Below are 22,233 nucleotides of genomic sequence, written 5' to 3'. Positions count from 1 at the left end.
ATAAAGTTTTGTGAGATGTCAGAAATTGTGAAGCTTACCTAGATAATGTGGGTTATTTACTCCTACCCATGGGAGCATATGTTGTCCTTGGAACAAATTTTTACCCAATTACAGAAGGCTTCATGGCAGTGACGGCTGGCCCATAGGGGGCGCTCGGGCGCCGCTCTCCCAGATGTGGGGGGGGAATATAAAATATATAAAAATAAAAAATATATATATTTTTTTATCTATGTCAGTTTTACTTAATAGTACTAGCTCTTGAGTACCAATGGCTCCAAATGTATGCCATTCACCTGATTAACCTTGACGTACGTGAATGTTTTAGTGTATTTATGTTTTGATAAACATTGCATTAGATGCTATTCTCAGATTTTGTATCTGCAGAATGTGGCTGTGGACTTTGTTTTGCCGGTGACTGTCTGCATTTTATGGAGTTGTCAGCCAGCAAATGGAGAAGAGTAGTGTTCTAGTGAAGTAACAGTATCCAAATGCTGTTTAATAGATAAAGTGGTGTCACAAGCTAACAGGGGTAAAATAATCTGATCACTTTAAGAAAATGTTTGATGTATTTGTAATGGCATGTTGGACATGGATGACCAGACCTTTGCCTGGCACTTCAGGATCAACAAGAACCATTTCGAGTATTTACTCATAAAGCTGCAGGAGAACGGTGTGAGCACAGATCACAGCCATGGGAAACCATAAGTGCCTATTACTGTTCCTGTGGTACACGGCCAATCAAAACTGTTTTAGAGAACTGTCAGTCATCGGCACATCAGAGTTCTTCAGGTGCTGACTTTTTTTTTTTTTTTGCCAATTGGGCCCACCTTCATCTCTTCATACAAATGGATGTGAAAAGGCAGCATCTGCTGCTGCCTTCCAGTGCACCTGTGGCCTAGATGGGGTCATGGGGGCAATTGATGGTTGCCACATCTGGATTCAGAACCCAACCATAAGAGGGGGTGACTACATGAACATTAGATCGCTGGCTCCTAAGACATTGCTCGTAAGTGAAATCATTACTGATTTTAATCTTGGTGCCCTATGTCTTACTGAGACTTGGGTTAAACCAAACGAGATCTTGGCACTAAATGAATCCACTCCAGCTGAATATAGCTATAAGCATAATCCTCGACCCAATCGCAAAGGTGGCAGGGTTGCTGCAATATTTAAGACCGACCTAGGAGTGCGTGGAAATAGTGGTTATAGCTTTAGTACGTTTGAATTTATTATTCTAAGTCTTGCTAGCACATCTAAGTGTAGTTCTACACCTCCAATCACCGCAACATTGCATTGTGTATAGACCGCCAGGCCCCTATAGCAATTTCCTTAAGGAATTTGCAGATTTCTTAACAAACTTGGTGGTTACTACTGACAAGGCCTTGATTGTTGGTGATTTTAATATTCATATGGAAAATGAAAGTGATCCATTAACGAAAGCAATTACTACCATTCTTGACTCTGCCGGTGTACATCAGAATGTAACTGGGCCAACTCATGCCTGTAACCACACCCTAGACCTGATTCTTAGTCATGGTGTCCTGGTAGAACACATATCAATTATCCCTCAGAATCCTCTACTTTCAGATCATTACCTTTTAATATTTCAAATACAACATAACCCCCCTAAGGCCCCAGGTCAGAGGTACAATACTAGACGTTCCATAGCCTCATTATCCGCTGCAACTTTTCTGGATCAGCTCCCACAGTCCTTTAACCTTACCTCTGAAGCGTCAAGTGTAAATGAACTTGAACAGGTAACCGTGAACATGGTGGAATCATTTCGTACCACTCTTGATCATGTAGCACCACTCAAGAAAATAAAACATAGAGATAAGAAACCTGCCCCCTGGTACTCTAACCGTACATGGGAACTTAAACAAGCTTCACGAAAGCTAGACCGCAAATGGCGGTCAACAAAACTAGAAGTTTTTAGTCTAAGTATAGACAGGCACTAATGACTGCTAGGTCTATGTATCTCTCTAAACTAATAGAAAATAACAAAACAAATCCTAAATTCCTGTTTGAATCTGTATCTAGGTTAACAAAGAATCATTCAATGTTAAACTCACAAGTCCCAGAAGCTCTTAGGAGTGATGCCTTTATTGCGTTTTTTAATAATAAAATAACCACGATTAGACATACCATCACAAGCACGCCCACGGCTGCACACAACCACCAATCTTCTGTTAGTGCTAGTGTTATTAGTACTAATGATAACACCTTTGAATGTTTCATTCCTGTAGTGCAGACAGAACTCCTTAAGTTAATTTCCTCTTGCAAACCCACTACTAGCCTTGTTGACCCAATACCCACCAATCTACTTAAGGAAATCGCACCACTGATTAGCACTACATTGTTAAACTTGTTAAACTCATCTCTTAGGCTTGGATATGTTCCTAAATCTTTTAAAATGGCTGTTATTAGACCTATCCTAAAGAAACCAAATCTTGAACCTAGTGACTTAGGAAACTATAGACCCATCTCAAATCTTCCCTTCATTTCTAAAATTCTGGAGAAAGTTGTTGCTCACCAGCTGTCTTCCTTTCTTCAAAATAATAATGCTAACGAGCTATATCAGTCTGGTTTCATACCCAATCATAGCACAGAAACGGCCTTAGTCAAAGTGATAAACGACTTCCTTATGGCTTCCGACCGTGGCTGTATATCGCGATTATTCTTACTGGATCTAACTGCAGCATTCGATACTGTAGACCATAATATTCTTTTGGACTGGCTGGAAACATTGATTGGCATTAAAGGGACAGCACTCCTGTGGTTTTGTTCGTATTTAACTGATCGTTACCAGTTTGTCCATGTAAACAATGTCATCCATAGCCACTAAAGTAAGATATGGTGTCCCGCAGGGATCAGTGTTGGGCCCACTACTGTTCAATCTATATATGCTACCACTTGGTAACATTATTAGAAATTACAGTGTTAATTTTCATTGTTATGCTGATGATACACAATTGTATCTATCTGTCAAACCTAGTGACGCATCCCAGCTCTCTTCTTTAGCCGACTGTCTGCTAGACATCCGTTGTTGGATGGCAAGGAATTTCCTCATGTTAAATACAGAAAAAAACTGAGGTTCTTTTAATCGGTCCTAAGGATGCTCGTAATAAGTTTGTAAACCCCAACCCTAGCGGCCTCCCTACTCAATTTAAAAGAGTGGTCAGAAATCTTGGTGTCCTGGTAGACTCCGACCTCTGCTTCAGTGCTCACATAAATAGCATTACCAGTACGGCATTTTACCATCTACGGAACATAGCCAAGCTTCGGAAGATGCTTTCCTTTCAAGATGCAGAAAAACTAATACATGCCTTTATAACTTCCAGATTGGACTACTGTAATGCCCTCCTTTCGGGTTGTCCATCTGGATCCCTACATAAACTTCAGTTAGTACAAAATGCAGCTGCCAGAGTTCTCACAAAAACTAAAAAATTTGATCACATTAGCCCTATCCTGTCCTCCCTGCACTGGCTACCAGTCAAGTCTAGGATTGACTACAAATTACTGCTATTAACCTACAAAGCTCTGAATGGCCTTGCACCACAATATCTTAATGATCTTCTGGTCCCTTACAACCCTTCTCGCCTGCTTCGATCACAAGGAACAGGATATCTATTAGTTCCTAAAGTAGACAGGGCTGCGGCAGGCTGCTGAGCATTCTCTTACAGAGCTCCGCAGCTGCGGAATGGTCTCCCAGGGGATGTGCGGGATTCAGGCACACTCTCGCTTTTCAAGTCTAGATTAAAAACGCACTTGTATAGTTTAGCGTATAGGAAACCTAGTTCTGGTTCCAGCTAGTCGCTCACTCCCAGTCAGACTAACAGTATGAGGTGAAGAGCTGGGTGAGGATCGGTGTCATTGGCTTTGGATAAACATGCGTCAGTGCTGTCACTCTATCTTTACACTAGAGTGCTGATGTTCAGGGAGTCCCCATGCCTGTGTTCCCGCCTGTCTCTCCCTCAGCCAGATCTGCCGGAGCCTAGATGAATATTGCACTCGATCATTTTGCTTGCATTGCCTCTGGTTTCCTCAACTCTGGCTAATACACTATTTTCTTACTTCCTCCCTCACCCCTTCTGGGGTGTGCTGCCTGGAGAACCATGTCATCGAAGAATTTATGCCTCTGCTGCCTGCAAGACTACTACCTCCACCTCCGGCAACTACCCTCCAACCTGCCTGCCCTTGGCTCACGCGATGCCTCTCCATCCTTCCCTGCGGCTGTGCCACTGTTGATCTTGCCATCATGCATCAAGCACCCCGTGCCTGCACCGGTCGGCTGCTGCATTGAGACTGATATTTCAACCCCTGTATTAGCTTAGTCATATCATCTTGTTTTGTTTGACTCATCTGCCGGCCCCTGGAGGATGGGCTCCCCCTTTGGGTCTGGTTCCTCCCAAGGTTTCTTCCTCTTAGGGAGTTTTTCCTTGCCACCGTTGCCTTTGGCTTAGTCACTGGGGGGTCCTTACGTGGCAGAAATGTAAAGCGCATTGAGACAATGTAATGGTGTGATAATGCGCTATATAAATAAAATTGCATTGCATTGCATGAACAGGAAGGGTTTCTAATCTGTCCTTCAGGGGTTTGAGTGGGGACAATTCACTGACATCTTTGCTGGACCACCAGGGAGAGTCCATAACACAAGGATGTTGAGGGCCTCAGACTTCTTCAGTGAATGGCAGCAGAAGATGGAGTACTTTCTGCTGGGGGACAAGCGCTTACATTGGCCAGGCCTTCCCATTCATCAGGGCCCCAAAACTCGATAATGGGACACTCACTGAGGCAGACAATCAGCTGCGGGAGGGTCATTGTTGAGCAGGTGTTCAGACACTTGAAGTGCAAGTGGAAGCATCTACATGATTTGGACAACCCTAGAATTTACATTGTGGTTATGGTGCTCTGTGTCTTGCACAACACATGCATTGGTCATCTGGATATGTGCCCAAAACACCCACAAGGGTGACCAATGGAGGAGGAGGATGATGAGTAATGAGAGTTTAATTTTTGACACATTTGTGTTGTGAGCTAAAAGGAATGTCGAAAGGAAGATCGCATTGGAGGCTAAGGATGACGTTAAAAGTTTCTTCCAGTATTTTAACTCTAAAAGAGCTCTAAAAGCTGAAATTACTAATCTGCAGGATAGTAAGGGTCTTATAATTGAAAACGACATTGACATAGTAAATGAGTTCAATGATAGTTTTGCACGGGTATTCACTGTCGAGGACACTAGTAACTTACCAGTTCTTATTACTAATTCAACATCGTCTATAACTAATATATATATAACTGAAGCTGATGTTTTGCAAAGCCTAGCTAAGCTCAAAATAAATAAATCACAGGGCCCTGATGGCATCTTACCTATAGTGTTAAAAGAGATGAGGGATATTATTTGCCGACCCTTAACATTACTGTTTCAAAAATCCTTATCTGAAGGTGTGGTACCTTCTGATTGGAAGCATGCCAACATAACGCCCATTTTCAAAAAAGGGGATAGAAGTAATTTGTCAAACTATAGGCCAATCAGTCTAACTTGTATAACTGGTAAAGTTATGGAGGCTATAATCAAAGAGAAAATGGTAGATTACCTGGACTCAAATAACATTTTGAGGGATAGCCAGCATGGATTTAGGAGAGGTAGATCCTGTTTAACAAATCTGTTGGAGTTTTTTGAGGAAGCTACTCAGGAAGTTGATGATAAGAAGGCCTATGATGTCATCTATTTAGATTTCCAAAAGGCTTTTGATGTTGTTCCCCACAAGAGGCTCTCACTTAAACTCAAAGCGACAGGTATTTTAGGAACTGTAGCGACTTGGATTGATAACTGGTTAACGGATAGGAAGCAGCGAGTAGTTATAAGAGGCTCGATGTCACAGTGGGCCTGCGTTCATAGTGGGGTACCGCAGGGTTCAATTTTAGGACCACTTTTGTTCCTAATTTACATAAATGATATAGACACCAATATATACAGTAAACTGGTGAAATTTGCAGATGACACCAAGGTGGGTGGTGTAGCAGATACTGAACTAGCGGCTCAGCAGCTACAGTGGGATCTTAATTTAATTAGTGACTGAGCCGACACCTGGCAGATGAAATTTAACATAGACAAATGTAAGGTACTCCATGTAGGGAGCAGAAATATAAAGTACAGGTATTTTATGGGACCTACTGAAATAAAGGTAGCTGATTATGAGAAAGACCTTGGTGTGTATGTTGATGCTTCCAAGTCTCATTCTAGCCAGGGCGGGGAAGCAATAAAAAAGGCCAATAGGATGTTGGGGTATATCTCCAGGTGTGTGGAGTTTAAGTCAAGGGAGGTAATGCTAAGATTATACAATTCCTTGGTGAGACCTCACCTAGAATATTGTGTGCAGGTTTGGTCACCATATCTTAAAAAGGACATAGCGGCCTTAGAAAAGGTGCAGCGTAGGGCCACAAGAATGATTCCTGGTCTTAGAGGAATGTCATACGAGGAAAGGTTATTTGAGCTAAATCTGTTCAGCCTCAAGCAAAGGAGACTGAGGGGGGACATGATCCAGGTCTATAAGATTCTAACAGGTTTGGATGCTGTTCAACCGAATAGTTACTTCAGCATTAGTTCAAATACAAGAACTCGTGGCCATAGGTGGAAATTAGCGGGAGAACATTTCAAACTGGATTTAAGGAAGCACTTCTTTACACAGCGTGTAGTCAGAGTATGGAATAGTCTTCCTGATAACGTAGTGCAAGCTGAATCCTTGGGTTCCTTTAAATCAGAGCTAGATAAGATTTTAACAACTCTGAGCTATTAGTTAAGTTCTCCCCAAGCGAGCTCGATGGGCCGAATGGCCTCCTCTCGTTTGTATAGTTCTTATGTTCTTATGTTCCTGTTTTTCAGAGCTTTTCATTGTAAATGATTTGGTTTTCTTATGTGTGAGTGAGAGAGCAATGTGTATTGTTCATCAATAAAAAAACTTTGCTTCAATTGATTGTTTCAACTCTAACTCCTACAATAGGACCCCCTTTACGAATGTAGCGCTTTATAGAAAAAAATCATGGCCTTTCTCATTCTGCTTCCTTACTGTAACTCAAAACAACTGTTAACTCTCTGGGGTCGAGTATGTCGTCGGCGACATCGCGTACTTTTCGCGTATATTTCAGTTTATATCTCGCTGAAATCTTAATGTAGAATCATGAAAAAAACGCTGGCTAAATCCGTAATCTGTCTTCTTTTCAAAACGTCCATTGTCGGAAGTATTAAAGTTTTTTTAACTAGGTTAAATCGGCAAAAAAGTAAACCATGTCATCTTACTTTGTTTTACCTGCATCGGGGGCGTGTAGTACCGCTCTCACCCGAAGATCGCTATTCACATTATAAATAGCCGCATTAGCGCGTATTGAAATCGCATTCGCATGGTAATTTGATTAACAGCGCAACGGTGAAACGCGATCCAGATACATCCCCTTCAGCGCCATAAAAGGGGGTTGGGGACGTGCCCAGGTGACAATGGCTCATTCATACACATGAAAGTTGCTACATATTCAATGAAAGGAGCCAGAAATAGTGACATAAGTTCGGTTTTTCTTATTTATTTATCCAACTGAATGTTGCAACTATACCATTTAGTCATCTTCATGTAGCCAAGACTTTGTTGATCAGATATCCTGGATCAAAACAAACTGCCAGCATTGCTTACTGTGTACTTTTATTATGTGTCTGCAATTATTCCAAGCTGCATTTTGCAATGTCTATACTTTGATGTCAAATTACAAACTTAACATAAATCTGACATATTACAAAGTACACTAAGATAAAGATGAGTTTAAAGAAAAACAAATACAGTGCCTGACAAAAGTCTTGTCGCTTAACCAAGTTGTAGGAACAACAAATAATAACTTGACCTGTAGTTAATCAGTTGGAATCAGAAATGGCTTATAAGAAAAGGCAAAGCCCTCTAGATTATGCTTATTATACCAAAATAAAGTTTTGCATCATTCATTGAGTTTTGTCATGTAATTAGGACAGAAAGGTCAACTTTTGCCTGGACAAAAGTCTTGTCATATGCAAAGATAATGTAGAAATTATACATATACTTCATTTAGAATACACAAACATGCTACAATAACATCAGAACATAAAGTCATGGTGCCTTGGAAAAAAAAATTAATAATGTGTATGACTCCCATGAGCTTGAAGGACCACATCTATACGTCTTGGCAATGACTGAAATAACTTGTTGATGAAGTCATCTGGAATGGCAAAGAAAGCAGTAAATTTCTGCTGAAATTTACTGTTGCTAATTCCATATTTTGAGACAAGTTCATTGAATAGCATAACTTTCCTGTTTTGAATAACATGTTCTACATTTATAATCCCTTTATCGCGCCATAAGTATGGAACTCCAAAGTGTTCAAAAGTATTATGAAATATATGAGAATGATATTGTGAAATACAACTCATTATTGTGAAATATATTGCATTCTGTTATATAAATTTACTTATTATTAAGAACATAAGAACATAAGAAATTTACAAACGAGAGGAGGCCATTCGGCCCATCAAGCTCATTTGGGGAGAACTTAGCTAATAGCTCAGAGTTGTTAAAATCTTATCTAGCTCTGATTTAAAGGAACCCATGGTTTTAGCTTCCACTACAATAGCAGGAAGACTATTCCATACTCTGACTACACGCTGTGTAAAGAAGTGCTTCCTCAAATTTGTTTTAAAATGTTCTCCCGCTAATTTCCACTTATGGCCACGAGTTCTAGTATTTAGACTAATATTGAAATAGTCATTTGGCTGAACAGCATCCAGACCCGTTAGAATCTTATAGACCTGAATCATATCCCCCCTTAGTCTCCTTTGCTCAAGGCTGAACAGATTCAGTTCCGCTAACCTCTCCTCGTAAGACATTCCTCTAAGACCAGGAATCATTCTCGTAGCTCTTCGTTGCACCTTTTCTAAGGCAGCAATGTCCTTCTTGAGGTATGGTGACCAAACCTGCACACAGTATTCTAGGTGGGGTCTTACCAAGGAATTATATTGTGAAATATGATTTCATATTTTTTTTTTTCAAAGTCAGTATTTATTTCATAATGCCGTTTTTCATCATTTCATGACGCTGTATTTCATCATTTCATGATACCGTATTTCATAATTTCATGATGCCGTATTTCATCATTTCATGGCCGTATTTCATCATTTCAAGAAATTTCTTCGTCTGTCAATCAAGAGAGACAGGGTGGAGCCAGTTGTGTGATTGGTTGCTCCTTTACTCAGACGTAAGTAATAGCACATGACATATCGATTTAGGTATAATGGTGCAGTGCGTCTCCTATGCAATAGCTGGCAGTATACAGCTCGAAATAAGTTGCAGCACCGACAAATGTAAAACACTGGGCACGAATAACGTTACAGGTGTGACGTTTGTGAAGGACATGGCTGCAGAAAACAAGTCAATTTCTGAGTTACTCAGAGAAACCGCTTAGATTGTACGTCTTCGCCTCAGCCTGAGAGAGTGTTGCAGGAGCAGCGTACTGGTGATGAAGCTGTTCCTGGTCCAAGTTCACATCACAACAGCACAGCATTAACGTTACCAAATGCTATCACAGCTAGCTCCACTCCTCGGAACGCTGTTCAGGGTAAGTAACGATATGTTATTTCTGCTTGGTTAGTCTCTCTGTCTGCTCAAAAGGAGCTTTTTAATCAGTTTGGTCAGCCATTTTTATCATAGCAAAAAAAAGTTGTTAGCTATTTGGACGACCAACGTATTGCTCTGTGTAACGTCTATCATTTTCACGTTGTTGTAGGTAGTAGTTAACCGTAGCTAATAGTTTTTCTCAGTGGGTATAATGATTGCAAATAAAATTGCAATTGATTTAAGCTGTTTAATTTTTTTTATATTTTGCTTTTCCCCTTTTAAAGCTGAAGTCGCAAGATTGTTTGCCCCTTACAAAGCGAGGCCTTCCTCAACGCCACTTTCATCTCTGATCCCTAAATCTTCCAAGAAAGCATGCCTCGCCGTTTACACACACACCTTCTTCTGCTTAAATGATCATATGTCAGACACAGTGCCAGCCAAAGCAGTCAGATTTAATCTAGCAGCAGCTGGATTTGGGGAAAAACGGATTACATTCCAAGGTAATGCTACATGTCATATGTAAAGATTTAGTTTAACTATTTTTTACTGTTAATGCGTACCTTTATTGTAGTCATGTACAGTAAGGACTGTGTTTTACAGGAAGGAATGATGATCCAGAAATGGTAAAGGTGAAGATTGAGGATACCTTCCCTCAGCTAAAAGACACAGGAGGGTTTGAACTGCTGAGAATCTCTGGTACAACACGAAGCCGTAAACTATGCACAGTCTCAAGCCCAGACACTGGATATACAGTGGAATATCTCCGCAGCCCATTGAGTGGAATTGGACAAGCATTGATCTATATAAGGCCACTGCAGAAAAGTGTTGCTTTGGACGACGTGAGTAATGACTTGATTCAGAATTTATTTGCATGTAATAATAAAGTAGTTCAAATGGCTAGCTCAGATCACTTTAGCTGTTAGGTGGTTAGAAGCATGACTGCATATGAGTAATAATGTTTCTGAATGTGTATATAAGCAATTGTTATAAGAGGTTTCCGTATCATAGCTTAGGAGGTGAAATGTCAGTTTGTGTGCACAATTTGTTTCTGCTGCCCACATGTTGGCAAATCACTTTGCAGAACTGTCAAAATTGTTCTTTTTTTTATCACATTATACACCAGATGTATATTATGTTATCTTTTCCATATTGTCTGTATACCCCGATAAAGACAATGAGCTAAAATGCATTGGTCTGCAGTCTGGTTGGCAGTCTGCAAGATTTGATTTGATTTCTGGAGATTTGATTCTTTCAGTTTTTCACTCATCCATTCACCTTGACAGTAGGTGAAATGTATGCTTTGTTCCTCACTGTCTGTAGAGCCTGACAACTCTCCAGCAACAAGGACCTCTTACAAAATGCCTGAATTGTGACACTAACATTCCTTTAAATAAAATGAAAAACCACATCACTGAATGCACAAGGTAAGAAAAATCATTGAATTTTTCTATATTTTTGTATATACAGTATAGAACGTAAATCCACTTCATATATTAGTGATGGATGCTGAAATCTCTGCTAATTCCTCTCACAGTTCATTGAGTGGTGCTGAACCTCAGTCTGTTACTGAAAGTCAGGTGAGGCAGACCCGTAGTTCCACAGCAGAGGTCCCATCCTGTAACAATAGTGGTGCCTTGAAGCTGTCCAGCGGGGTAGAGGAAGCAGATGTTATCATATTGGACTCCACCATAGTCTCAGCAAGAGCAGAGCAATCGTCAGGTGAAATGGTAGTGCAGGAAGATGCAGCATCTCATCAAGATGAAGAAAAGTCACTTATAGGGGAAAAACCAGGTAGTCCATAGCACAGGAATAAAGTTAGGAAAATACCAGACAAATGGCAATGAATTACATATTCAACTATAGGATTAAATCTATTTCGCTTGATTTATGTGATCCATGCAAATGGGTGTCTTTCAGAGTGGAAATGTGAACAAGATGCAACTAGAGCAGCCTGGCTCTACAAGTTCGAATTGCTTTCAAAGTATGAGACCAGAAAGGCAGTAGTCCTGCAAATGGACTTATGGGAAAGTATTACGGATCAACAGAGATCCCTCATCTCCTTCTACAAAGCCCCAAAGGTAGAGTGGGCAAGCCCTATCAGCTGCAAACTGGAAGGTACTGTCTCTGTATTGGGAAAATAATAGAGATCTAGTCATTGTTTGGCTAATCAGAAAAAGTTTTTTTTTTTTTTCCTTTTTTTTTCTTCCTTTAGGGAATGTTGCTGTTGGAGAAGGGGTGAAGAGATTCTTCTTCTCAAAGGCAGTTTCTCTAGTACAGTCTGGTTTTCATTTTAATTTTGGTATGTATTTTATAGTTAGACTTTAAAGAAAATATGTTATGTGTTTGTGATGTGAATGAGAGTTAATTGTGTGACTACTTGGATTTCTCATACGAAGATAACCTAGCTGTACTCTTTTCAGGGAACACAGATGTTACAAGACTGTTTGATGGTGAGCCAGATCACTTGACTCCATCCACTTCTCAGACCTTGCTTGAGAGTGACGTTTTTGGTGGCAGGTAAGACAGTAATGTACAGAAATAAGAGAGAGTAATTCAAAATAATAATACACATGCAGCTGTAAAGGTAACAACATTACTTGTGTTACATTATTCTAACTGTAACTATAAAGATGAAAAGTAGATTGAATACAGATACAAGACACAGTAAAACAACATTTGAGTGTTCTATGGGTTTTCCTAAATAATCAGTGCACAAAGTTTGTTCTGACCTCTTGTGCAATGTTACACTAAGTGCATTTATTATGTTTGATCCTAGGAAGAATAATGGGGCATTCATTCATTCATGGTGGACCATGTGTGTCTGGTATAAGCCCTGCAATCATCCATATTATTTTTGGTGGCTCACCTGAAACAGCTACAGTTCAGATTGAGGATTGCCCTGATATTGATATCTGCAGCACTATTCAGCTGGTTTGCATTTTTGTGCCATTATTTTGAAGAATTAATATTTCACTAAATATTGAATTTAAAGACATGATTAAATAGCCATCATTACTACTGTTTACTATTTTTTTTCTCTCTGTGTCCTAGCTTGATGGCAGTGCTGAACTAACAGAACAGGAACAAAGAAATGTTCTCGAGCTAGCTCTGGCTTGGGACCTGCCAGGTGTCACACAAACCAACCGAAAGTGGCTGTATGAACGTCTACTATTCCACACTGTAAGTACTGACTTACTCTCCCCAAGAAATTTAAATTTTAACTAGAAAAGCACATCAAAACTTCAGATGTGAAGAAGTAGATTTTTCATATACATATAAAAAAATCTCTTTGGATGCCATTTTGGTTTGGTCTCATTATTGTAGGTCATAAGACGAACAAGCCGTCAAGTCAAACAGCTGAGGAAAGGGCTTAAGGAGACCATGGTATGGCCGCTTCTGACAGAAAGATCAGACATCATTCCTCTTTTCTTACCAAGGGAATCAGAGACTGCTCCCTGTTGTGAGGTAAGGTCACATCATTTAATATCTGAATAGTAAAGGTTTTTGGTTAATTTATGAAGGACACACATCTATTGTTGACACAAAACACCAATGTACTATTTTGTGTGCTTGGGCTTGTTGAACAGCTGGTTTGCATTTAATACGATTGCATTTAAATGCCACTGATGGGTTTTAACACTACAAGATTAGTAAAGCTATTAAAGGTGAACAAATTCAGCAAATTTTATCTAGTAGCATTTAAGAGAAACATTTATCCAAGGTGCTCTGTTTTATGCAGTCTATTCTACAAAGAATAGTGTGGCCTGCCACAGAAGATGAAGATGACGAGGAAGAGGAATGCTCTCTTGAGGACAAATGCAGAGTGGCAGGGTACCTTCGGTCCTTCATTGAAAATGGTAAGTCTGCTGCAATAGGTATTTTGCTATTGGGTTTTCTCTGATGTTTATACTTTGGTAAATTACATACTGTCCAGTGATCTGGGGCCATTAACAAAGTACATGTTAGTATAATTTTGTTTTGTTATTTGCTCCATACTGCCTCGTGAACAGTGAAGTGAAAGTGATTATTTGTTACACACTGTGAAGTGAGCAGTGAAATTACACCTCTGCATTTAACCCATCACCTCAAACCAGTGAACTAGCACCGGGAGCTGGAGCAGTGGGCAGCACACGGTAGGTGTGCCTGGGGGGCAATCTTGGTTTTAGGTGCCTTGCCCAAGGGCACTTCAGCCAGCCCCATCTGATCTGGGATTTCAATTGACAACCCTTCTGTGACAAGCCTGCTTTCCTAACCATTAGACCACGGCTGCCCTAATTACATGTGTTATTCATGCAATATGGCTGATGGCCTGTATGTACAGTAAGCGGTCATCTTTTAGAATATTTCTTAGTCAAAATAAATATAGGATGTCATTATAGTTAAAAACAGTGTTTTGTTGCAGCATCTTGGCCAGAATGAAAAGCCCTCCTCAAGTTTTGGACAGGATGGGAAGTCCTGCCGAGAGAAATGACTGTGGAAGTGGTTAACAGCAGTCTTCCAAAGTCTTCCACCTGTTTTGAAGTGCTGCGTCTTCCTGCACACTACTGTAACTATGAGTCATTTCTGAGGGGCATTCAGGTGTGCCTCAACTCTACTGAATCAGGGTTTGGTCTGGTTTAGGATTGATTTTTTGTTTTGTACTGATTCCATAACCACATGGAAAGGTTACACAATTTGTTCTTTTTTGCAGCACATTACTGTTGTGCATTACTGTTGTTGTGTGCATTACTGTATTCAATGTGAAAAGACACCGACAATCCAGTTAGTTCTAGTTCCTTTTAATACATCTGACTGAAAAATACACAGTAGTTGATCTGGCTTTTTTAATATAAATTGACAAAAGTTCAGAAAAGGAAAAAGAACTGTCAGATGTTACTGTACTGTGTGCATGCTATTAAATCTGTTCAGAGTTGACATGTACTGTACATCCAACCAAGAAATTACTATCAATAAATTGACAGCTGTTTAAAACAAATGCTTTTTTATAGTTATTCTCTGTTTTCCTTTGTTGACAATGAACTTGGTGATGCTGTTTTGAGTCAGTATTAGCTACTAAGGCTCCTGTCTGCACTCGAGCCATAGATGTAAAAACAAGAATAAAAGGGTGTAAATATATTGCATCTGCTTACTTTGAAGAGTTAAGGTGTGGTCTCAAACATAAGTTTGAGTGAGTGAACAGTTTGACAGTACACATCCAAAGCTTGACTGAATGAAACGTTGGTAGTACAGCAAGCTCTCGTTCATTCAGTGTATGTGGGAGCTGAATCTCAGGAATGGTGATCTCATTTGATGGGCGGTGATTATATGGTCCTGTCCAGTCCACACCGTAATCCTCATCAACCTGAAAGAGCATCCAAATGTCTTACTTTCATTAATCACTTTCACTTCACTTAAACATAAGCTGAAGAAGTGTTTCCTGCAGCTGGCCCCAAACTATTGCCATCTATGCACAGTGTTCTCATGTGACAATAATGGTAAATGACCTGGTAGATAGGATAAAATGAGAGAATGGCTTTGCAGACAAAATTTTTCTCTCGTAAGTGGAAACATTTTGGTACACCAATTGGCACAGTAGAAGTAAACTCATCTCCACTATAGATAGATTTTTACATACAAGAACTAATATTGATCAAATATCCATGTACCTGTGACAAATCTTGTCCCTCCTTTCTGTGCAGCAACCAGAGCTGCATAGGTGAATGGCTGTTTGCTGTTCTGAGCCCATGCTGATTCCATGCTGCCTGGAATGACTGAAGATGATTTTGAATGTGATGAAAAAAGCATCTGTGCAGTGCAAACAAGTCGATTTCTTCACCAGGGTTGAGCAGTCCTTGAATCTCCAGCTGGGTAAAGACTGCGTAGAAAAGGTCGAGGACGTTCTCATACACATCCCTCCACAGGCATTCAATGCTGTAAGATCATTTATGGTTTTTTAGGTATTTCTACGTCACCAGACTTCTAAGTCAATTATTAGTGTAGTGTTAATCCATGTGCTGTGAAACCAATCAATTATGCTCATAAACCATTTTTGTCTGATTGCAAGTGCATGTTTGAAACAATGTAAAACAGGCCATCAGTTTACATGTCCTTACCGCTGGTTGTGAACACTTCTGCCAGTAATGTGAGAGTTCCTGTTCTCTCCCATTGCCTGGACCATGAAATGTGCAACCTTCACATTTCCCCCCCCCCTTTGTCTGACCTGGAAAAAAGTTTTGATCTAAGTTAGTGACATTCTGAATATATCTACGGTCTGGCACAGAATTTTAGGCATACTGTATTTGTTACACTACTTACCGCACTCGTGATGGTATTCCATATTGTCTGATTGCTGACAAGAAACCATCAAAAACTGTTGTAGCTTTGTTGTTGGTGGCAGCTTTAAGGTAGACAATTAACCTAGAAAAACCATCTATCCCACCATGTACAACAAATCTCCATCTGTCAAGGCAAAAATATAAAGAAATATAAAAGAACCATTATCGTCATGTCACCCAGTGGCGGACTGGGACAATAATTCAGGCCGGGAATTTGACTCCACTCCCAGACCACCTCTGCTGCTGCAGTCACCACCACCCTATTCATGTAATCTACTGGACTGATAAACTTGTAGGCTAACCCTATTATTGTAACAGGTAGACTACCAGATGCAATATAAATGAATAAAAAAATAACCCTTAACAACTCACTAGGAATACACCATTTATACTACCAAACCAATGACAAATAGAAAATTGGCTTTTTAAAAGAGATAATAAGAGACACATTCACATGTTGAAATATTTACATTTTATGTATTTTCAGTGCTCAACTCTAGTATATCAAATGTATCAGAAACACAAACACAAATAAACTTAACAAAACCTATGACAGCGTAAAGTAACAGATAACAATGTTTACTCAATTATGGCATTATGTGGAACAGACCAGTAAGAGTAAACAGTAAGTAATTAGCACTACTAGTACACCAGTAGGCGGCGCAGTAGCTCACTGCTCTCTGCCATCTTGTCAATTATGTCATCTTTATCAAGTTCCATAAGAATCTCCTTCTCAGTTGACATCAAAAGGAATGCTTCAAGGTTATCTTGACTCAGGGAGGTTCTCAGACGGCTCTTCACTAACTTCAGGGTGGAGAAGGTCCTCTCACAGGCAACTTGAGTAATAGATAGTGTGAGGAGGAACTTGTAGCCCAAACCAATGATGTGATAAGCATCAGTAAGCAGATTGTACTGAGACAGGAGGAGATAGCAGCATATTGGACAGTTTTTGCATGTGGAACAACTTCTGCTTACAAACTCCACACTTTCATTAGGAACCTCAGAGCCTTCCCCTGCTTCATCATTAGAGGCAGCACCCCTAATGTTGTAGTTCTCCATTAGTGATTGTTTCAATCTTTCCCAGTGCTGTGCAAGGCTGATCAGTTCAGCCTGCAATGTCTCAAGACTGGCACGTTCATCAAATTGCAGTAGGCATTTGCTGAGCTCCTTCATGGCTGTCCCTGGAAGGCCTTTTTCTCTGATTTCAGGGAAGTTCCTAGGATCCATGCAGGAGACATCTGAACACAGCACTGCATTTTCTGCATAACGGCTATGAAAGCTTTCAATAACAGTGTCCAAAATCACATTGTGGATGTTGATTTTGTAGTCAGTGTCTGCATTAGCAATATGCTCATCTTGTGCCAGCTCACCTGGTTGCCTCTTGTGTTTTCTAATTCTCTTCTCTGGGAGAGAAGTCTGAACTTCAGCCTCACTGTCCTCAAGCTTCTCCAGAATGCCATTGGCCCATTCAACAAAGTCATCTGCTGCCCTCATTACACCCTGAAAGTCCCGGGCACACTTTCTCAAGCTCTCCTCTGTTCCTGTCACCAAGTGCTGTGCTGAAGCAATATCCATGCCACTTGTTTGTAAATATTTAGAGAGAGGGGTTGTCTGCTCAAAAATCCTGAGGAAAATCTCAGCTGTCAGTATGGTTTCATACTTTAGGAGAGCAGCCTTGTACCCTTGGGCCTTGTTTCGGATGACAGGTTTCATGGTCACATCCTTTTCAATTTTTTCCATAGTGATGACCAGATCTGTGTAAAGTGCATTGTCAGGCTTTGCAAACCTTCCAAATACTTTCCTCAAGGCCTCATCTTTGGCCCACCAGCGCGTTTCACCAATTACACCAAGCCGTCTGTGTCTCTTGTCCTCACTGTTTTCCTCCCATAGCTTCATGCGCTTGTACGAATCACGAATGAACACTGCAATGTCATTCAGTAGTGAGAAAAGGGACTCACTTGCCACAACAACCCCTGTAGTGTCAGCTAGAACAAGGTTGAGGACATGTGAGTAACACCATACAGTGAGGTCAATAAGTATTTGATCACCCTGTGATTTTGCAAGTTCTCTTACTTAGAAATCATGGAGGGGTCTACAATTTTCAGCATAGGTGCATTTCCACTGTGAGAGACAGAATCTAAAAAGAAAAATCCGGAAATCACATTGTATGATTTTTGAACAATTTATTTGTGAATTACTGTGTCAAATAAGTATTTCATCACTTGAGTAAAAAAAATAATAATATTTGGTACAGAAGCCTTTGTTAACAATTACAGAGGTCAAACGATTCCTGTAGTTCTTCACCAGGTTTGCACACACTGCAGGAGGGATTTTGGCCCACTCCTCCATACAGATCTTCTCTAGATCTGTCATGTTTCGGGGCTGTCGCTGAGCAACACAGAGTTTCAGTTCTCTCCAAAGATTTTCTATTGGATTTAGGTCTGGAGACTGGCTAGGCCACTCCAGAACCTTGATATGCTTCTTACGGAGCCACTCCTTGGTTTTCCTGGCTGTGTGCTTTGGGTCATTTGGGAAAAACACCCCCAGAGCATGATGCTTCCAGCGCCATGCTTCACTGTAAGTATGGTATTATTGGGATGATACTCATCATTCTTCTTCCTCCAAACACGGCAAATGGAGTTAAGACCAAAAAGTTCTACTTTGGTCTCATCTGACCACAAGACTTTCTCCCATGACTCCTCTGGATCATCCAGATGGTCCCTGGCAAACTTCAGACGGGCCTGGACATGGGCTGACTTAAGCAGGGGAACCTTCCGTGCGATGCAAGATTTTAAACCATGACGTCTTAGTGTATTACTGATAGTAGCCTTGGAAACGATGGTCCCAGCTCTCTTCACGGCATTGACCAGCTCCTCCCGTGTAGTTCTGGGCTGATTCTTCACCATTTTTAGCATCATTGAAACCCCACGAGGAGAGATCTTCCGTGGGGCCCCAGTCCAAGGGACATTGACAGTCATCATTAGCCTCTTCCATTTTCTGACAATTGCTCCAACAGTTGTTTTTTTTTTACCAAGCTGCTTGGCAATTGCCCCGTAGCCCTTTCCAGCTTTGTGAAGGTCTACAATTTTGTTTCTTGTGTCTTTTGACAGCTCTTTGATTTTGCCCATGTTGCTACTTAGACTTTGGCTGATTGTGGGGTGCACAGGTGTCTTTATGACCTCAAACAGGTGCTACTAATTTAGAATCATGAGCAGAGTGTAGCTGGACTATTTAAAACCAAAATAACAGGTCTTTGAGGGTCAGAGATCTGGCTGATATGCAAGTGATCAAATACTTATTTGACACAGTAATTCACAAATAAATTATTATTTCCGGATTTTTTTTTTTAGATTCTGTCTCTCACAGTGGAAATGCACCTATGCTGAAAATTGTAGACCCCTCCATGATTTCTAAGTAAGAGAACTTGCAAAATCACAGGGTGATCAAATACTTATTGACCTCACTGTATGTGTACTTGGTTAGGTGATGCTCCTGTGAGCAATGCAGAGAAACCTTTGTATTGTCCCTGCATGTTTGCAGCTCCGTCTGTTGCATTACCAATGCACTTTTTGATGTCTATGTCCATCTTCTCTAGGGTCTGTTTCACAAGCTCCACAAAGTAGGCTACTGTCCAGTTGATGACTCACAGTCAATGACTGCAATGAGTTTCTCGTGGACAACATCAGTAACATATCGCAGAACTACTGCACACTGGTCTTTGGATGTTAAATCCTGTGTTGTGTCAATTTGTATTGAGAACATCCCTGCCTTTCTCACTTCAACAGCAATTGTCTGTTGAATCATATTTATTATTAATTCAACTACTTTATTTACTGTTGTTTTGGACATCAAAGTTACCATGGACCCTCTTCCTTTAGTTCTTACCTGCTTCTTTTTCTTCTCAATACAATCACTAACATGTTCCTGTAGGCAGACATCATACTTGCTCAGCAGAAGTATGAGCTCAAGAAAGTTATCATGATTGATAGCCGTGTTTTCAAGGTCATTTGTAGCTTCATGACTGTGCCCTCTGTAGCTTAGCCCACATTTACCAATAACTTTCACTACATCAATCACACGTTCCAAGACCTGCCTTCTCTTTCTAACCTGGTCTCGATGGATGGTCATTTGCTTATCAGTCAGAAGGGTATGGATATCTGCTTTGTTGACTCTAAGAAAAAAGGCTTCAGCACTTTCTGTATGGATACTGCTTCTCTCATGTTCCTGTACTCTCTGATGGGCATGTTTCCAGGCCTGCATACCTCCTTTGACAAATGCACTGTCACTGCCTAAAGGTTTTGCAAATGCAAGACATACTGAGCAGAATAGGGAGTGATTACTTTCATTGTATGTCAGCCATTTTCTGTTTGTGCCATCTTTTGAATGGAATACATCAGGAATGGCTCTTTCAGATGTTTGAATTGGGTGATACTTAAAAAAAAAATCTAAATCCTTAGACTGTGGACGGGCAAAATAATCAAAAGAGATATCAAGGCTTTCACTGTCTCCTTCATCTTTCCCTGAATCCTTCTCTCTCTCTCTGCACATCTAGTTGCTCTGCAATATGAAATAAGCATGTTCAATAATCTGTATTTATAATTGTGCAGCCATCAGTTGTATGTCCCCAAAATCACAGTCCTACTACTGATCTTATAAATCATAAAAAGCACATGTTGTTTAAAAAGTATAGCCTGCTGCCTGCATGTTTAGTTTTGCTTATCTTAAACTTTACCTGAAGGTTCCTGCTCTGACTGAAACGCTGAACTGTCCACCACCTCTAGCTCAACATCAGGAGCATTTGCAGCACTAGTGCTACTGCTGCTTCCTTCGTCACCTTTTCAAAATAAATAAATAAACAAACAAACATTCTAGGCTACATATTGTAGACTAGAAATGAAAAATCAAAATAACTAATACTGTATTCTTTTCCATACCATCTACTTGATTTATTTATTATTTACAACAATTTGACCCACTAACACTATTCTGTCTACTTTTTATTCATTTTTATTTATTATATAAAAAATATGCTACATGTAGACGAAACGAGACTTGACACAGCATAGCAGCACTTACATATTGTTGCTCGTTTGTTGGTTTAAATTTATCTATTGTGATTATCTAAGTGATTTGGATGAAAGTGTTCGTCTGCCAAATTATTATAAATATAATGTAAATGTAATCTTGACCGACCTGTTCCCTTACTGGCAAACATGGCTGGGATTTTGCAGCAGCTTGCTGTGTCTGCGGCCAGGGCTTTTTTCCTTTTTATACGCTCCCTCTCTGCTCCTCCTTTGCGTTTACGCTCCATTTTTTGAACGATTTAGTCAGATATACCCTGTCTCTGGATATAGCCAGATATTAGGCAGTGCGTCGCTGACGTTGGGTCATGTGGGAGTGTAATTTTCCCTCCGCCATTGCCTGATTCGTAGATTGAGAGATCCATCAATTAATTCGTAGTTGCACACCAGCCTATCACATGCCAGGCTGATCGTCTGCACAGCGGCAGCCGGCAGGCCAGAACGACCGTCAGGCCACCGGGAAATGTCCCGGTGCTCCCGATGGCCAGTTCGCCCCTGATGTCACCACAGTTACATTTTTCATTTTTATTAGAATACAGAACAATATTACAATTGAAGGAAATTTTAAGACTAAAATTTGAGTTCTACATACAGTGACAATATGTTATAAACCAGGAATGCAAAATAAATAATAGCAGGGAGACTTGAACACTTTACAGAAAGATCCTGTAGTGCAAGGAATCACATGCACAATATTAAGCCTCAGACATGACTACAGCTTAACCTGTAAACTGCCTTATGTGACAGTGCATTTAAGATGACATTTTACTTCATTTTAATTTACTACATGCATCCCAATATTTTCCTGGAATAGGAAAGAAGTGATAATAATATGATGAATTTATGATTTCCATCTATATGCCAAAGGTGATTTGGTGCTGGCACACTGTACTGACGACGCCTTGCAGTCTGAATAGATAACCGACGCATCATGACTCCTTCTGGGTTGACTCGTCTCATTGAATCCATCAGTCGAAATCCTGATTAACAGACAGATAATGTCTTAGTACTAGCAAGCACAAAAAGACTGTATTGTAAATATTGTAATGCATATGTGACAGATCATCACTGCTTCTGGTAACTACCCAGATGTTTTACAGATTTACTGAGGAGAGAGAATCGTGTACTGACTGGTTCAAACTGGAGGAGAACAGGAACATAACTGCAATATGTGTCCAATCCAGTGATAAGGACATGCTAGTCATTTTT

General features: G+C 40.3%; 2 protein-coding genes and 2 long non-coding RNA genes across 5 annotated transcripts in view; 3 read left to right on the top strand and 1 right to left on the bottom strand.

Moving 5' to 3' along the window:
* Window positions 1–22,233, top strand: part of LOC111842343 (chitinase-3-like protein 1) — a 128,259-nt gene that overhangs the window by 67,404 nt on the left and 38,622 nt on the right. The window lies entirely within an intron of this gene.
* LOC111856923 (uncharacterized) lies at window positions 10,014–13,420 on the top strand. Of its 2 annotated transcripts, XR_011992747.1 has the most exons (10): window positions 10,014–10,129; window positions 10,230–10,468; window positions 10,950–11,053; window positions 11,547–11,744; window positions 11,842–11,928; window positions 12,050–12,146; window positions 12,406–12,560; window positions 12,681–12,809; window positions 12,954–13,094; window positions 13,369–13,420. XR_011992747.1 is itself a non-coding variant. In XM_072715802.1 (8 exons), exons 1-5 carry the CDS (start codon window positions 11,129–11,131, stop codon window positions 12,497–12,499), a joined length of 768 nt encoding a protein of 255 aa, XP_072571903.1. In that variant the 5' UTR covers window positions 11,076–11,128; the 3' UTR covers window positions 12,500–12,560; window positions 12,681–12,809; window positions 12,954–13,094; window positions 13,369–13,420. The 2 variants fall into 2 exon arrangements, 1 of the variants encoding a protein (XP_072571903.1); XM_072715802.1 differs by lacking the exons at window positions 10,014–10,129; window positions 10,230–10,468; window positions 10,950–11,053 and adding an exon at window positions 11,076–11,420.
* Window positions 13,431–14,604, top strand: LOC140592348 (uncharacterized). Its single transcript, XR_011992746.1, has 2 exons — window positions 13,431–13,486; window positions 14,032–14,604. It is a non-coding gene; the product is annotated as an uncharacterized lncRNA (long non-coding RNA).
* Window positions 14,420–15,820, bottom strand: LOC140592347 (uncharacterized). Its single transcript, XR_011992745.1, has 3 exons — window positions 15,722–15,820; window positions 15,275–15,483; window positions 14,420–14,970 (listed from the first exon to the last, which is right to left on the bottom strand). It is a non-coding gene; the product is annotated as an uncharacterized lncRNA (long non-coding RNA).

This window comes from Paramormyrops kingsleyae, chromosome 8, assembly GCF_048594095.1.
Source record: "Paramormyrops kingsleyae isolate MSU_618 chromosome 8, PKINGS_0.4, whole genome shotgun sequence".
Lineage (NCBI taxonomy): Eukaryota > Metazoa > Chordata > Actinopteri > Osteoglossiformes > Mormyridae > Paramormyrops > Paramormyrops kingsleyae.
Note: the sequence above shows the minus strand (reverse complement) of the source record. Positions and strands in the feature narration are given on the sequence as shown.